At 44.4% G+C, this 18,882-nt stretch overlaps 1 protein-coding gene across 1 annotated transcript in view; it reads right to left on the bottom strand.

Annotated features, from left to right (window-relative positions):
• Positions 1-18,882, bottom strand: part of LOC124594194 (proto-oncogene tyrosine-protein kinase receptor Ret-like) — a 132,725-nt gene that overhangs the window by 70,598 nt on the left and 43,245 nt on the right. The window contains exon 5 of the mRNA XM_047132552.1: positions 12,874-13,003. Within this exon, the coding sequence (XP_046988508.1) occupies positions 12,874-13,003 (130 nt within the window). The remainder of the gene's footprint in view (positions 1-12,873; positions 13,004-18,882) is intronic.

Consider the following 18,882-nt stretch of genomic DNA (forward strand, 5'->3'; position numbering starts at 1 on the left):
GTATTAAAATGATTCCCTCGAAATGCACTCATCTACTGCTGCCCTGCGACGTCTATGTTTATTGTCAGTTAAAGAACTTGATCAAAAAGCTTTAAAACCGCTCATCGAGAGAGAAAAAGAAGTCACATCCCAAGGAGATTGCATAAAAATACATTCCATTATACACCATCAGCTGTCTTCTCCATTGCTTGACGAAATGATGCGTTACGCGTGGTTAGATGCCTTCTTTGAATGTAAATCAAGTTTGTTTTTCTATAGAAACTTTAAAAAAACTTCAAAACGTAATTGTAAAAGTGCGGCATTTATAACGTGTGCAAGATGTCGAGAAAAATACTCCTTCCCCTGTTTTTAACGATGAACATCCCCCCCCCCTCCAGCACGTGTAAGTAAATCGTCAACTATAAGGTAAAAGAAGTATCTACTTTTATATACAAAAGTATAGTGCACACCTTATATCCCTTTATCCCTTCTTGGAACTTTGTTTCGAATCACAAAATTTCCTTTACCTTGTGTTTTCATGTCTTTTTATGAAAATATTAATAAATACAATATACTGAGCATTATTTCAATTTTTTTTTTTTTTTCTCAATAAGTAACACAAGGACTCGACGCCTCGTCCTCACATCGCCGTTTTGTTCTCTTTCCGCTGTGTCTATCGTTGCGTGGCAGCTACGCTAGCATGGACAGCTCAAGCCTAGCCCAACCTGAGCCAAAAAAATGCTGTTTGCTCTAAGCCAAGCCCTCCATATACTATGGATCTGAACTAAATCGGTGACGACAAGTAGGCGCGTTCCCCTTATAAGTGGGGACTCTTTTCTTCCTAAAGAAATTAACACATATGCCTAGTTTTTCTCTGTCAAACATCACAGCAAGTGTATTTTTCTTCTTCCAGTTATTCCTGTTCCTTTTATAATTTTTCACTGAGTCTCGTCATTTCCTTTCTTCTCTCCATTGGTTGTTTTTCTGTTAAATCTTCGTCGTCTATCACTCCTTCTGTCATGCTAATTATTGCTAGTGCTCTTTGCTTAAGTCTACGTAACCGTCGTCTGCCTTTGTTCTTGTACTTTTATGAATTATTATAAGCTCTGATTTTTCTATTGTAGGTTCTACTCCTTTCCACTTTTTATGTTACAGTTTGTTTTAAGTGTTATTCCTCTTTTTCTGCGTCTAGTACTATACCACGCGAAAGTGTGCGCGGAAGTTTTCCAAGTATTTGCGAATCGTGTAACTGAGTAGCGATACGGGAGCCCCAGAATTCAGGTATTCGGCTGTGGGAAACCATCTGAAAAATCTCAACCAGACTGGCAGACACATAGACTCTCGTCGTCAATCCACCGATTCGGGTTCGCCTGCTCAAACACCGGTACGGACGTTTTAACGCTAACCGGGCGACCTATTTAATGATGTATCCGATATTAAATATAAATCTTTATATAACATCTATGTCGTTGTGTGAACATTATGTAAAACAGAGCGCCATATTAGATGTAAGAGAGGATCTGATGGCTCTGATCTTACTAGTGGCTTATAAATAAAATGATAAATTATAATAAAATAAAAATTTTTCGACTGAATCCGATTAATTAGGGCTTGAAATCCATGTTGATACTACCGTCTATAAGACCGATTTGGTTCCTGAAAAAAGCTTTTGTAGGCGTTCTACATTTTCTAGGTGAAAACAGTTTGTCTCCTTCCTTCCTGATGGTTTTATCGATCGAAACATCGGGAGCCACACGGTTGTACTACTGTGGTTGTACTACTGCGGTTCGACAAAAACGTGGAAGCACTGTGACAAATGTATGCTTGAACGTAAATAAAGCTTGTAGGTTGCCAAAAACCATACAACAGCCAAGATCGCATAAAATATTTCTTTGTTTAAGACACCCGGTTTCAACAGACTATTCTGTCATCTTCAGCTAAAATCTTTTCGTTGTAAAACACGTTCATTTTACGCTGACTTCACGCACAAGAGGTCAGCGTAAAATGAACACGTTTTACAACGAAAAGATTTTAAGACCTGAAGATGACAGCACAGTCTGCTGAAACCAGTAATCTTAAATAAAGAAATATTTTATGCTATCTTGGCTTGTTAATGGTTTTTAACAATTAAACAACTCGCCCTTCAGTACTCTCAAAATGAGAAAATTCAACCTGCAGGTTGCGCTGTTGTATTTGAATCTTCTCAATACGTTGCAAGTTTCAGTCGTGGCCAGAACAGTGTTCTGAGTAGTTATAAGCTCACCATGTCGGAGCTAAGTGAATTCAGCCGTGACGAATTGGTGGATGCTTCCATAACCAAGGGAGCCGAAGTGATTGGTGTTTAAGTAGGCACCGTATCGAAGATTTATACTGCATAGAAGGAAACCGGAAAAAAATCATAGGTCAAGACACAAGGCGGACGCAAGTGTGTCTTGTGTGATCGTGGCGGACGGTCAGTGAAAAGGATCGTGCTGAAAAGTAAGAAGACGACAGCTGCAAACATCACTGCAGAAGTGAATGTCGCACTCGCAAACCCTGCCATCTGCAAAATAACACGAAGGGAGCTGCAGAAGCAAGAAATTCCAGGGCGAGATGGAATTCCAAAACCACTAGTCAGTGGCGCAAATCCTCGTAACAGAAAAGTGTACTGTCTATGCCGTCTAATGGAGCAATTGAAGGAAATCATTTGGTTGGGCCAGTTTACGTCCCAAGACTGAAACATGATGGCGTTCAGCGATAATTTGAGCAGTCATATTGTTGTATTCCGTGAACTCAATGAATACTCTGCGATGTCGCATTACTGCCAACGATTGTGTGACCATTTTGGCTGATCAGGTCCATCGCACGGTAAAATGTTTGTTCCTCAATGGTGATGCTATGTTCCAAAATGACACAAACCCTGTTCACACAGCTCGCGTAGTGCAGAACTGGTTTTGCAAGCACGAGGATGGTTTATCGCATCTTCCTCAGCCACCACAGTCAGCAGATCTCAATGTTTATGAGCCTTTGCGGCCTGCTTATGAGAGAAGGGTGCATCGTCGGTATCCGCCTCTATCATCGTTCCCTGAACTTGCCACTATTTTGCGGGATGCACACAGAGACTACTTTGTTCATTCCGACGCGACTGTAATCTGTTTTGAAGGTCGTTTTCCTACACAGTATTATGGATTTTTTTTTGGTTTTTTTTTTTTTTTTTGTGATCAGTCTGCTGACTGGTTTGATGCGGCCCGCCACGAATTCCTTTCCTGTGCTAACCTCTTCATCTCAGAGTAGCACTTGCAACCTACGTCCTCAATTATTTGCTTGACGTATTCCAATCTCTGTCTTCCTCTACAGTTTTTACCCTCTACAGCTCCCTCTAGTACCATAGAAGTCATTCCCTCAAGTCTTAGCAGATGTCCTATCATCCTGTCCCTTCTCCTTATCAGTGTTTTCCACATATTCCTATCCTCTCCGATTCTGCGTAGAACCTCCTCATTCCTTACCTTATCAGTCCACCTAATTTTCAACATTCGTCTATAGCACCACATCTCAAATGCTTCGATTCTCTTCTGTTCCAGTTTTCCCACAGTCCATGTTTCACTACCATACAATGCTGTACTCCAGACGTACATCCCCAGAAATTTCTTCCTCAAATTAAGGCCGGTATTTGATATTAGTAGACTTCTATTGGCCAGAAATGCCTTTTTTGCCATAGCGAGTCTGCTTTTGATGTCCTCCTTGCTCCGTCCGTCATTGGTTATTTTACTGCCTAGGTAGCAGAATTCCTTAACTTCATTGACTTCGTGACCATTAATCCCGATGTTAAGTTTCTCGCTGTTCTCATTTCTACTACTTCTCATTACCTTCGTCTTTCTCCGATTTACTCTCAAACCATACTGTGTACTCATTAGACTGTTCATTCCGTTCAGCAGATCATTTAATTCTTCTTCACTGTCACTCAGGATAGCAATGTCATCAGCGAATCGTATCATTGATATCCTTTCACCTTGTATTTTAATTCCACTCCTGAACCTTTCTTTTATTTCCATCATTGCTTCCTCGATGTACAGATTGAAGAGTAGGGGCGAAAGGCTACAGCCTTGTCTTACACCCTTCTTAATACGAGCTCTTCGTTCTTGATCGTCCACTCTTATTATTCCCTCTTGGTTGTTGTACATATTGTATATGACCCGTCTCTCCCTATAGGTTACCCCTACTTTTTTCAGAATCTCGAACAGCTTGCACCATTTTATATTGTCGAACGCTTTTTCCAGGTCGACAAATCGTATGAAAGTGTCTTGATTTTTCTTTAGCCTTGCTTCCATTATTAGCCGTAACGTCAGAATTGCCTCTCTCGTCCCTTTACTTTTCCTAAAGCCAAACTGATCGTCACCTAGCGCATTCTCAATTTTCTTTTCCATTCATCTGTATATTATTCTTGTAAGCAGCTTCGATGCATGAGCTGATAAGCTGATTGTACGATAATTCTCGCACTTGTCAGCTCTTGCCGTCTTCGGAATTGTGTGGATGATGCCTTTCCGAAAGTCAGATGGTATATCGCCAGACTCATATATTCTACACACCAACGTGAATAGCCGTCTTGTTGCCACTTCCCCCAATGATTTTAGAAATTCTGATGGAATGTTATCTATCCCTTCTGCCTTATTTGACCGTAAGTCTTCCAAAGCTCTTTTAAATTCCGATTCTAATACTGGATCCCCTATCTCTTCTAAATCGACTCCTGTTTCTTCTTCTATCACATCAGACAAATCTTCACCCACATAGAGGCTTTCAATGTATTCTTTCCACCTATCTGCTCTCTCCTCTGCATTTAACAGTGGAATTCCCGTTACACTCTTAATGTTACCACCGTTGCTTTTAATGTCACCAAAGGTTGTTTTGACTTTCCTGTATGCTGAGTCTGTCCTTCCGACAATCACATCTTTTTCGATGTCTTCACATTTTTCCTGCAGCCATTTCGTCTTAGCTTCCCTGCGCTTCCTATTTATTTCATTCCTCAGCGACTTGTTTTCTGTATTCCTGATTTTCCCGGAACATGTTTATACTTCCTCGTTTCATCAATCAGCTGAAGTATTTCTTCTGTTACCCACGGTTTCTTCGCAGCTACCTTCTTTGTACCTATGTTTTCCTTCCCAACTTCTGTGATGGCCCTTTTTAGAGATATCCATTCCTCTTCAACTGTACTGCCTACTGCGCTATTCCTTATTGCTGTATCTATAGCGTTAGAGAACTTCAAACGTATCTCGTCATTCCTTAGTACTTCCGTATCCCACTTCTTTGCGTATTGATTCTTCCTGACTAATGTCTTGAACTTCAGCCTACTCTTCATCACTACTACACTCCTGGAAATGGAAAAAAGAACACATTGACACCGGTGTGTCAGACCCACCATACTTGCTCCGGACACTGCGAGAGGGCTGTACAGGCAACGATCACACGCACGGCACAGCGGACACACCAGGAACAGCGGTGTTGGCCGTCGAATGGCGCTAGCTGCGCAGCATTTGTGCACCGCCGCCGTCGGTGTCAGCCAGTTTGCCGTGGCATACGGAGCTCCATCGCAGTCTTTAACACTGGTAGCATGCCGCGACAGCGTGGACATGAACCGTATGTGCAGTTGACGGACTTTGAGCGAGGGCGTATAGTGGGCATGCGGGAGGCCGGGTGGACGTACCGCCGAATTGCTCAACACGTGGGGCGTGAGGTCTCCACAGTACATCGATGTTGTCGCCAGTGGTCGGCGGAAGGTGCACGTGCCCGTCGACCTGGGACCCGACCGCAGCGACGCACGGATGCACGCCAAGACCGTAGGATCCTACGCAGTGCCGTAGGGGACCGCACCACCACTTCCCAGCAAATTAGGGTCACTGTTGCTCCTGGGGTATCGGCGAGGACCATTCGCAACCGTCTCCATGAAGCTGGGCTACGGTCCCGCACACCGTTAGGCCGTCTTCCGCTCACGCCCCAACATCGTGCAGCCCGCCTCCAGTGGTGTCGCGACAGGCGTGAATGGAGGGACGAATGGAGACGTGTCGTCTTCAGCGATAAGAGTCGCTTCTGGCTTGGTGCCAATGATGGTCGTATGCGTGTTTGGCGCCGTGCAGGTGAGCGCCACAATCAGGACTGCATACGACCGAGGCACACAGGGCCAACACCCGGCATCATGGTGTGGGGAGCCATCTCCTACACTGGCCGTACACCACTGGTGATCGTCGAGGGGACACTGAATAGTGCATGGTACATCCAAACCGTCATCGAACCCATCGTTCTACCATTCCTAGACCGGCAAGGGAACTTGCTGTTCCAACAGGACAATGCACGTCCGCATGTATCCCGTGCCACCCAACGTGCTCTAGAAGGTGTAAGTTAACTACCCTGGCCAGCAAGATCTCCGGATCTGTCCCCCATTGAGCATGTTTGGGGCTGGATGAAGCGTCGTGTCACGCGGTCTGCACGTCCAGCACGAACGCTGGTCCAACTGAGGCGCCAGGTGGAAATGGCATGGCAAGCCGTTCCACAGGACTACATCCAGCATCTCTACGATCGTCTCCATGGGAGAATAGCAGCCTGCATTGCTGCGAAAGGTGGATATACACTGTACTAGTGCCGACATTTTGCATGCTCTGTTGCCTGTGTCTATGTGCCTGTGGTTCTGTCAGTGTGATCATGTGATGTATCTGACCCCAGGAATGTGTCAATAAAGTTTCCCCTTCCTGGGACAATGAATTCACGGTGTTCTTATTTCAATTTCCAGGAGTGTATATTGTGATCTGAGTCTATATCTGCTCCTGGGTACGCCTTACAATCCAGTATCTGATTTCGGAATCTCTGTCTGACCATGATGTAATCTAATTGAAATCTTCGCGTATCTCCCGGCCTTTTCCAAGTATGCCTCCTCCTCTTGTGATTCTTGAAGAGGGTATTCGCTATTACTAGCTGAAACTTGTTACAGAACTCAATTAGTATTTCTCCTCTTTCATTCCTCGTCCCAAGCCCATATTCTCCTGTAACCTTTTCTTCTACTCCTTCCCCTACAACTGCATTCCAGTCCCCCATGACTATTAGATTTTCGTCCCCCTTTACATACTGCATTACCCTTTCAATATCCTCGTACGCTTTCTCTATCTGTTCATCTTCAGCTTGCGACGTCGGCATGTATACCTGAACTATCGTTGTCGGTGTTGGTCTGCTGTCGATTCTGATTAGGACAACCCGGTCACTGTACTGTTCACCGTAACACACCCTCTGCCCTACCTTACTATTCATAACGAATCCTACACCTGTTATACCATTTTCTGCTGCTGTTGATATTACCCGATACTCATCTGACCAGAAATCCTTTTCTTCCTTCCACTTCACTTCACTGACCCCTACTATATCTAGATTATGGATAGTAATGTGTTGTTTTTTTGTAGTCTCCACAGTTCTGTCCACCCCGAGCATCCTGCAATATTCAACAAATCTCTGACACTGTAAACATTGTTCAAAATTTCTAATTAATTTGTTGGTGTCTGCTATTTATGAAACCTGTTTCTAAGTTACTATTTCTTGTGTGCAATATATTTCTACTGAAAGATTTTACAAAGAGCTATTGTTATGTGGGCTGTTGTTATGGCCGGTATCTCGTACCGGGTGGTTATAAATAATTAAAGTGCGGCTACTCACAGAGGCTTAGTGTGGGCTGCAATTAACGTACGACAGTGAAACTTAGTAGATATTCTACTGCGTTAAAGCGGAAGCGATTAACGCTAGAAAAATAACAGTTCCAATTTTGACCACCAGGCGCAAATCTGGCGCTGTGAATATAAGAAAGACAGAGAAGTGTTTCTATACATAATGGATTAGGAATGGTACGTGGGCAGAAAAGATCAATGAAGTGAGAAAGGAGTAATGTCGATTTTATTATTAACCGCTGCTTCCACAGTTTGTTCAGTATGAGCAGTAGAGAGATTTGCACCCTTACTTGCTTACCTACTTACTTACTTATGCTGGCCACACAAACGGCAGCCGGTCCTTGGCTTTCCACATTTTCCTGTCATCTGCATCTTCATCTCCCAGACCCAGTATCTGCATGTCTCCAATGGTATCATCCTTCCATCTCATTCTCGGCGGTCCCAGTGATCTCTTCCGTTCACGTTCTCCATCCATCACAGACTTCACTACCGTGTTCTCCCCTCTCCTTCTCACATGTCCGTACCATCTTAGTCTCTTAATTTTCACACTGCCGCGCGGAATTAGCCGAGTGGTCTTAGGCGCTGCAGTCATGGACTGTGCGGCTGGTCCCGGCAGAGGTTCGAGTCCTTCTTCGGGCATGGGTGTGTGTGTGTTTGCCCTTAAGATAATTTAGGTTAAGTAGTGTGTAAGCTTAAGGACTGATGACCTTAGCAGTTAAGTCCCATAAGATTTCACACACACATTTTTTTCACACTCGCTGCGACGTTTGGCAGTGTCTATAATTGTAAGAGTTCTCTGTTTTTTTCTTTTTCTCCACTGTTCATTTTCTTCACTCTTCCATATACTCGTATTTTTCTCAGTACTTTATTTTCAGAAGTGATGAGTTTTTCGTCTGTTTTCTTTGTCAGGGTTCATGTCTCTCTTGCATAGCACACTATTGGCTTGGTGATGGTCTGATATATTCTTATTTTTGCCTGCCTAGATAGTAACTTCGATCTTATGCTATTTTCCATAGCTCCTAGACATCTTCCCACAGCTTGAATTCTTGTTACTATCATTTGTTCTATAAGGTTTTGTTGGTTGATGTTGACACGTTAATATGTTTGCCTTCAGTATTGCTAGATTTTCGATTTTTAGATGGTTTGGTCTTAAATGAGCTCTTCTTCCTACTACCATGCACTTTTTTTTACCTTCATTTATGCTTAGACCCACTTCCTTAGTTTCTTCCAATAGCACAGTCCCCATTTTCTCCAGGTCTTACGTGTTCTTTCCTATCAGCACAATATCATCCGCAAAAGTTAGGACATTAATCTTTTTTCCTGTGGTGACTCCTGCACTTTCACATGTTACTCTCCTCGGGGTGTTGTTTGGGACCAAATTGAACAGGATTGGTGATATAATATCTCACTGTCTCACTCCTGTTTTTACTTCAAATGCTTCTCAGAACTCCCCCTGTACTTACACTTTACAATTTGATTCAATCACACACATTTTAGTTAGCTTTATCAGCTTTTCAGGTATCCCATACTCTGCCATTATCCTCCACATTTCCTCTCTTACTATGTACTATGCTGTCATGTGCTTTGTTGAAATCTATAAACAGGCAAAAGTCATGCTGATTGTGCTCCCAGTTCTTATCTAATATTTGTCTTAGTGTGAATATTGGGTCGATTGTTGATTTACCTTTTCTGAACAATGCTTGTGCTCTGTCTAATATTTCCTCAATGTATAGGTTGAGCCTGTTCAGTATAATTCTTGATATTACTTTATAGCATAAGAGAACTATCCCTCTGTAGTACTGTGTCAGCATTTTGTCTCCTTTCTTGTATGTGGGACATACAGCAGCAGTTTTCCTTTCCTCCGGCGTTACTTCTTTTCGCCGTACCTCTTTTATCAGTTTGGCTAACCATTCAAGTATCTTCACTTCCCCTTCTTTGATGAACTCTGCTGATATCATGTCTATGCCAGGTGCCTTCCCATTTTTAAGTCTTTTTATTGCCTCCTTCACCTCCATCAGAGTTGGTTCTTCGACTAATGGTTGTACGTTCTGATAGTTTTCTGCCTTGTTTTCATTGTTGTAGGTATCTATCCTGTTGTTCAGCAGTTCTTCGAAGTATTTCCTTCACTTCTCTAAATTTCCTTCATTCGTAGTGATCAGTTTTCCATTCTCGTCCTTCATTATCACAAACATACATACTCTGTACTCTTTTCTATAGCTATTCATTGTCCTGTAAAACTGTTACCAATGATTTGGTTATAGTCCTCCTTAGCCTTCTCTATCTGTTTATACATGAATGCTCTTTTCCCTCACCTTATTATACTCTTCATTTCTTTCGTGGCTTTCCTCTATGTTGTTTGGTTTTCATGGTAGTTATTGTTCATCATTGCGTGTCTGGCTCTCTTCCTGTCCTGTACTACTTTTCTACATGTGTCATTGGACCATGACTTGCGCTTTATATTGCTATTATTATTGTTATCTCCTAATGGTTCATGCGCTGTCTCCCTCACCACTGTTGTCATCTTCTTCCTTTTTATGTTGATATCTTCATCTTCTTTTCTATTGTTGTCACTCTCAAATTCAGCGAATCTATTTTTAAGCTTAATCTTAAACTGTTCATTTACCTCTTCCTCTTTTATCTTACTCACATCTACTCTTTGGGTTCTTTTGCCACCGTTGTTCTTACTTGGTGGTTTTGGTAATGATTGTTTCATCTTTATTAGCACAAGAGAATGGTCTGATCCTATCTCAGCCCCTCTCATTGTCCTAACATACACTCCTGGAAATTGAAATAAGAACACCGTGAATTCATTGTCCCAGGAAGGGGAAACTTTATTGACACATTCCTGGGGTCAGATACATCACATGATCACACTGACAGAACCACAGGCACATAGACACAGGCAACAGAGCATGCACAATGTCGGCACTAGTACAGTGTATATCCACCTTTCGCAGCAATGCAGGCTGCTATTCTCCCATGGAGACGATCGTAGAGATGCTGGATGTAGTCCTGTGGAACGGCTTGCCATGCCATTTCCACCTGGCGCCTCAGTTGGACCAGCGTTCGTGCTGGACGTGCAGACCACGTGAGACGACGCTTCATCCAGTTCCAAACATGCTCAATGGGGGACAGATCCGGAGACCTTGCTGGCCAGGGTAGTTGACTTACACCTTCTAGAGCACGTTGGGTGGCACGGGATACATGCGGACGTGCATTGTCCTGTTGGAACAGCAAGTTCCCTTGCCGGTCTAGGAATGGTAGAACGATGGGTTCGATGACGGTTTGGATGTACCGTGCACTATTCAGTGTCCCCTCGACGATCACCAGTGGTGTACGGCCAGTGTAGGAGATCACTCCCCACACCATGATGCCGGGTGTTGGCCCTGTGTGCCTCGGTCGTATGCAGTCCTGATTGTGGCGCTCACCTGCACGGCGCCAAACACGCATACGACCATCATTGGCACCAAGCCAGAAGCGACTCTCATCGCTGAAGACGACACGTCTCCATTCGTCCCTCCATTCACGCCTGTCGCGACACCACTGGAGGCGGGCTGCACGATGTTGGGGCGTGAGCGGAAGACGGCCTAACGGTGTGCGGGACCGTAGCCCAGCTTCATGGAGACGGTTGCGAATGGTCCTCGCCGATACCCCAGGAGCAACAGTGTCCCTAATTTGCTGGGAAGTGGCGGTGCGGTCCCCTACGGCACTGCGTAGGATTCTACGGTCTTGGCGTGCATCCGTGCGTCGCTGCGGTCGGGTCCCAGGTCGACGGGCACGTGCACCTTCCGCCGACCACTGGCGACAACATCGATGTACTGTGGAGACCTCACGCCCCACGTGTTGAGCAATTCGGCGGTACGTCCACCCGGCCTCCCGCATGCCCACTATACGCCCTCGCTCAAAGTCCGTCAACTGCACATACGGTTCACGTCCACGCTGTCGCGGCATGCTACCAGTGTTAAAGACTGCGATGGAGCTCCGTATGCCACGGCAAACTGGCTGACACTGACGGCGGCGGTGCACAAATGCTGCGCAGCTAGCGCCATTCGACGGCCAACACCGCGGTTCCTGGTGTGTCCGCTGTGCCGTGCGTGTGATCATTGCTTGTCCAGCCCTCTCGCAGTGTCCGGAGCAAGTATGGTGGGTCTGACACACCGGTGTCAATGTGTTCTTTTTTCCATTTCCAGGAGTGTATGTTATTGCCCTTTTATGTTTTTTCTCTGTCAAAACATGGTCTATTTGGTTCCAGTTAATCCATCCGGTGACATCAACGTTACTTTATGTATGTCTTTATGGCGGAATGATGTACAGTACTTGCTATTTTCATGTTTCAGCCGCGCGGGAATCGCCGAGCGGGCTAAGGCGCTGCAGTCATGGACTGTGCGGCTGGTCCCGGCGGAGGTTCGAATCCTCCCTCGGGCATGGGTGTGTGTGTTTGTCCGTAGGATAATTTAGGTTAAGTAGTGTGTAAGCTTAGGGACTTATGACCTTAGCAGTTAATTCCCATAAGATTTCACACACATTTGAACATTTTGAACATGTTTCAGGCTGTGGCGAAGTTGATAAGCCTTATACCATTGTTATTTGATTCGGTGTGAAGGGTGAACATGTCTATATATGGTTTCCTTTGCTGTTCTTGTCCTATTTTGGCATTTAAGTCTCCCAGCACAATTTTGATGTCATACTGTGGTAAACTGGAATACATCTGGTCTAAGGTGTCATAGAATTCGTCTTTTATGTCTTCCTTCTTGTCCTCAGTTGGGGCTTGGACATTCATTAATGAGATATTTCTATATTTGCCTTTGATTCTGATGTAGCTTGTTCTTTCATTGACATTTCGTAGTGTTATCACATTGGCCATTATTTTATTAAGAAGCGCAAATCTTGTCGCAGATATATGGTGACCACGCTTGTTTCCGCTGTGTATGATCGTGCAGTTTTTCTCCCTGTGCATACCTCGTCCCGGCCATCTTATATCCTGTAGCGCAGCCGGTGGCCAAAATTGGAACTAAATTTTTTCCATCGTAAATCGCTTCCGCGTTAACGCCTTAGAGTATCTACCAAGTTTCGTTGCCAGACGATAATTACAATCAACACTGGACCTCCTTCAGTAGCTGCGCTTTAATTATAATCACCCGGCTCCATCGACACACACAGTTGTAAGGAAGTCGTGATGGTAGCTGAGCGTGGCTGAGAGCCAGGCTGTCGCACTGACCTGTACCTCCAGTAGAGGGTGGCGACGGCAGCGGACAGCAGCAGGGCGCTGCCCGCCACGACGGCCATCACGCAGACGGCGCCGCAGCTGGCGCGGCTGCCGGACGCAGACACCAGCGCCACCGGGGACTCTGCAACCAGCGACCGATGCCCGCTTTTTACCTCGCGTTTCCACCCATTGGTATACAATCTATACAAAATCTTCATTCAGTTTCTGATTTTTACCAGCATTAGCCGCGTGGCTGCGCAGCGTTGCCTGTATACTCAGTCTAGTTAGATTACCACGGCCACCTCACAGAGTCCGGAGGGACCTCCATTCACTGCTCAAGAAGGGCAGAAAGCGACGCATTTAAATTGTACCCTTTAAAACTTAGTTGCATAAATTTTCTTATTGCTATTACTTCGGGAAAATATGTGGACCCTCAGAAAAATCGCGCTCAGACATTGATTTAATGGGAATTTCAGCTAATAGTAAATTGCAGGGATTGAGACCGTATGTGGGAGACAGACGGTATTTTTCCCGACGGAATACTTGCCACTCCAAGCTGTGAGGAAGGTGTGGCGCTGTATGACGACAGATGGCACAAAGCCTGATAGGGTGTGTTATTATTATTAATGGCACAGTCTTACAGGTTAGGTGCTATAACATCTGACGGACAGCCTGAACAGCAATCTGCGGTCCTTTTCTGATGGTGCTGTGGTGTACGGCAAGGTGTCGTCTCTCATAGACTGTAGGAGGATACAAGATGACGTAGTTAGTTTGATAAATGGCAGTTTGTTCTAAATGTAGAGAACTGTGAATTAATGAATATGATTAGGAAAAAATACCGTACTTTTATCATACAACATTACTAGTGTACTGCTTGATACAGTCACCTCTATTAAATACGTCGCACAGCAGGAAAAATTTATTGTGCAAGCTGAAAATTTTGATTCAAGTTCCATCATGCGAGCTCGTAATCGGAAAGATTGAGCTGATCCAATGTGCCAATTATGTCAATATGGCGTACAGCCAATGCAACGGGACTGGAGCAGACAGAAATTAACCACCACTGTACTACTTAGCAAGGCACTTTGAGGTAACACTGTCTAATTATGCACCCTAGCCCCGCTACAAAGTCAAAAATCGACAGGAAAGCCGAGCTCGACGGCCTAGAACCACTCTAAAAGTTACTACAGCGAGGCAAGGATCGCTGAAAGGTCCGATAAAAGGGGACTAATACAGTCATGTACTCAGAGTCACTGCGTCAAAGGTTAAGGCTTAGCCCATAAATAACGCAGCTTTCGACGGACAAGAGCATTCTGACGTGCTGCCATTCCGTACGTGTTACGAAGGATCAGGGAGAATGACTGTCTAATGAGTTTCAGTCAAACCATGCTGAGTTGTTGAATGATGGCCAGCCTGCTGCCTGTTTGCTGACCTCAGCACTGGGCAGCCAGACTTGATGTATACCAAAGAAGTGGTCTGCCATTGCTGCCTGCTGGCTCATCGTGGATGAGAATACTGGTGAGCAGCTAACCCTCCTCCTTCACTGGGTCATCGCAAATGATTTACAACCTGCCTTTTTCGCACAGACCAGGCAAGGAGCGTCCCCGCAATCTCGTGGACGACTTGTGAACATCTGCTGCAGTCTCGATCGGTCCATGGTGGATGACCATGACCTCTCTGCACGATTACCGGCATCTTGGACCACTGCCGGCAGACACTACCTGAGCACAAGACGGGGTGATCATCGAGAACGCTGAGTGCGAGCCGGACAGCAGTCATCGGATCGTGTCAAGAGGACCGCAACTTCTTCGCCCGATGTCGACGCCCGCTCTACACGCCAGTGAGGCACTCACCTACGGTAGCAAAATCTCACCTCTCTGATGAGGCGTCAGCATTCCTTTGAGGCACACGCGCCTGTGCCCAGCTGCGCTGCGGTTCCGAAAAACCTATAACCTTTGTAAACTCTGATATACGGGACATAAAAGCCCGTCTGAGACCTGCGATCATTTTTATCTTAATAATTGACAACCAATGCTGTACAATCGCAATTAAGTCATGAAATGTTCAATTGACTCTTTTATTAGAACATGTTACGCGTTTCGGGATTCCGCCCATCTTCAGAAATCACAAAATTCAATTCCTTCCTAACCAACTAGGCGTACAGCCTTGACAACTCAAAGAAAGTGTCTAATAACATAAATGAATATTTTATGACTTTATTGCGATTGTACAGCATTGGTTGGCAATTATTTTGAAATGTATGACGCTATCTCACTGACGCCTCCAGGCCTACACTGGACCACCCATTTTACACTTCACTAGACTTAATAATAACCCCAGGGCCGAGTCGTAACGATGGTGTCAAGAAGTGGCTCTGACACGTAATGTTGGTGTCAGAGTAGCTGTCACCTCAACTCTTCGGTGGTAGTGGAGCTACGTCTACAGCGCCGTCTAGCAGTACCAGCACTATGTACTGTGGTGAGTGAAATCTGTTTCTTCATTAAAGACCTTTTTCCTAGAGTGTTGTGTTACTGTGGGCTGTGTCAATTCTTAGAGATATGATAGCTCTCTTAAGTTGTCATTTGTTAAACCAGAGGAGCCTGTAGTATTGTCACTGTTTAAAGGCGTGTTAGAGAAACATATCTGGTGCCAGTTCAGTGTAAATTTTGTAAACTTTCTGAGCATGATCTACCATGTGCTAGGATGTGCCACTCACTTAAGACACTTGTTGGAGGTTTGGACATACGGTACAGGATTATTCTGAATCGACTTGGGCAGCGATACGCTGGAAGTAGTATGTAGTCAGTGTTGATATGTTGAGGTACACTTTTTCCATTTCCCTTTTTGTTTTGTTGTTGTAAACGACAGCAGTAACTTACGTAAAATGCTAGACACACTTTCCGCTACTACGGGTGAGACTGTTACCGCTTTCACTGAACAGGTGCGAATACTATCAGGGTTAAATTGACAGCAACAACAAGTAAAGGAAAGGTTACATAGGAAAGGAGAGGTGAACTGTGAACGGAGGTGCCGCATAGTCTTGTGAGATAACGTTATCAACGCCTGACAGAGTTTGAAATGAGCCTCATCATGGATTTCCATTTTGCCAACTGGTCCAGTCGTGCAATATCAAGATGTATGAGGTATTTGGATGTGACAGTGGCCTGAGACTGCACAAGAACGTGAGGGAAGGTATACTCGGGGTTAAGACTCCAGTCGACCACATCTGACCAACGGATTGCGCACCAAGCACATCATAACCCCTTCATATCTGCGCCTGCCGTTTGAGAACAAGTAATGGATACCCTTGGAACATTCTGTCATCTGTTCCATTGTTCATGGACTTGCAGCAGCCAGGCTAGAAAATACCGTTCCACATATGAGATGCTATTAACACACAACATAAACGTGTGTGTCCGATGTAGTGCTGTGAACGAGAAGAATGGACCGCTGATGAAGGGTGTCGTACTGTCTTAAGTGATGGGTGTGGTTCTGCACTATCGCGGATGGCCATCATCAGCGAATACAGTAGCGGCATGAGGAAGATCCCATTCTCCCAATGTTTTGGAGAGGCACAGCAGTATTACTCTTGGGATCGTGGTATGGAAAGCCATCGGTTACGACTTCAAGTCACTGCTGGTAGTGACTGAGAAAATTATGACGGCATAACGGTACAATATGAACATGATGCGTCCTCAAGTGTTACCTATCATGCGTCAGAATCGTGGCGTCTCTCTTCAACTGGACAACGCTTTTCCAAACGTCACACATGCCTGTATGAACTGTCTGTATGGTTTTGAGATACTCACGCGACCAGTAAAATCCCCAGATCTATTCCCTGTAGAACATGTGTGGGGATAGCTCGGACTTTAACTCTGCCCTATTGTCAGTATCCGAGACATGAAGGACCAGTTACACAAAACTTTTGGGCCAGCTTGCCAGAGGAGAGGATAGAACGGCTTTATGTTGCATCACCTACCCTCCCAACGCATGAAATTTCATTGCGTTTCCTCCTCCCCTTCTGGTGCTTCAGTTTTTATGTCAGGCAGTATATTTTGAGATGAGCAGTTTCTGCTAATGTACTAATACAGATAGACCAGAGATTTCCAAACTTTTTCTCAAGGACACACCATTCTATTATATAAAGTTTCACGAGACACTCTATCGCTAATATTAATAAAAGAGATTCCGTTGTAACAAATAATCTACTGTAGAAATATTCGTTTTTGTATTTATTTTTTAAGTACAATATAATTCTACATTAAACACTTCTTCGGAGATGCAAGATTTTCTAGTGCTATTATAAATTCAATGACTCATGTGGGGTTGATGAGCATTATGAATGTGGTTTATATTTGCCCGGATGAGGACAAATTCACGTACATACCTTCATCTATGTTTCTCAAGCTCCCGTGTTTATATTGGTCATACAAGAAAATACACTTTCACACGACTATGTTGCAGAAACCTGCAGCAAAGCGATAAGTGCTCTTTTACGTAAGAGAGAGTCATCTCTCTGAATAGAAACCCAGAAGCTACCTACATTTGGTTCTTGCCACTCAAGTTCTAGAGTGTGGTTGTTCTTCAGTTACTCGTCTTCAGCAAGTTAAAGTTCATAAGCATTGCAATTCAACATAGCGATCGCTCGTTTAATGCTTGATCTATCGGTATGCATATGAACTTTCTGAGCTACTAACAAAAGTAAACGACATTAGTTCATCGTGTGGATCAGATGTCAATCTCATGAAGTCCAAACTCATGATAAATGCTTGAGGATCACAGGTCCAATTCACAGGTCGGTTAAAGGAAATGTAAGTAGTGCATTCTTTCATCTAACTTTGGTCATATATCTGCGGCACGGGAGCCTGTGAAGATGAGATAAGGAGGCGGATCATGCTGTAACGAGTGGCTGTGAAAAGGTTCCTAAAATATCTGGCAGAACAGAGCGATAAAGAACAACACAGAGACCCGGCTTCTTGAAATACTCGCGTTTTTCATCTTCTTTTACGGTTGCGATACATGGATCCTTAAGACGAGAGACGAGCATCATATTGATGCACTTGAAATCTGGTGCTGGCGCAGGACGTTGCGCATAAAATGGACCGAAAAAATACCAAATTATTTAACAACTTAGTATCTCTGGTGTCTTTCTTTTCATGTTAACCAAAAAATTCTCCATTTCTTTGGCCATATTGTGAGAAGAGACGAAGAAAATCTACAGAAAATAATCATGGAAGAGAACATCGAGTGCAAGAGACCAAGCAGCGAGCAGGTGGATAGGTCACATCATGAAGATCTCAGGTCTACCTCTTCGGGAGGCTTTATGAGAAGCTGATAACTGTCCGGGATGGAGATGCTTAGTTCATGGGACCACGACAGTCAACAATGAGCACGACGTTTGATGATGGTTACATTGAACAAAGAGGAGGATGTTTTGTATTATTTTATCACAAGCTTTTCATTCGCTTTGCTTTCTGAATGCGCTGCTCCCGCGGCATACTTGATGCTACTACTCGAGACCCTAGGGTGTCGGAACACCCCGTTTGGAAAGCTCAGTGAGGATTGCAAGGGCACATTCGATATGATTTTAAAATTACATAATTTGCCTATTGTCTCGCCTCATCTGCATGTACATCCTGAGACGTTACATCTTGAAAATGCCTATGAAAAATTTTATCATCAGAAGCGGTTGTGCGTGCGCTTACTGTCTCAACATTGGCAGATGAGTCAGCAGCTGTTCTGAGGCCAGTAGAGCGTGGTTTGACATGGCCACATTAGGCGATGGCTGGTGGAACTGAAGATGTGAGAAATCCTGACTAAGGGTCAGCTAGCCTGACGCTCTGAAAATGTGGTGGAGAAAACCTGACCATTTCTATTGACCAGTGGGGGTAGCCGCCATGATCGAATCAACTGAATAAAGAAAATATAGAATAAGGGAAACTCTAAATAAACACTGAGTCAAACCAGTGACAGAAAAACCAGCCACACGGTTTGGAAGACAAAAATTAGACGAATGCGAGA

The sequence above is a fragment of the Schistocerca americana genome, chromosome 2 (assembly GCF_021461395.2).
Source record: "Schistocerca americana isolate TAMUIC-IGC-003095 chromosome 2, iqSchAmer2.1, whole genome shotgun sequence".
Lineage (NCBI taxonomy): Eukaryota > Metazoa > Arthropoda > Insecta > Orthoptera > Acrididae > Schistocerca > Schistocerca americana.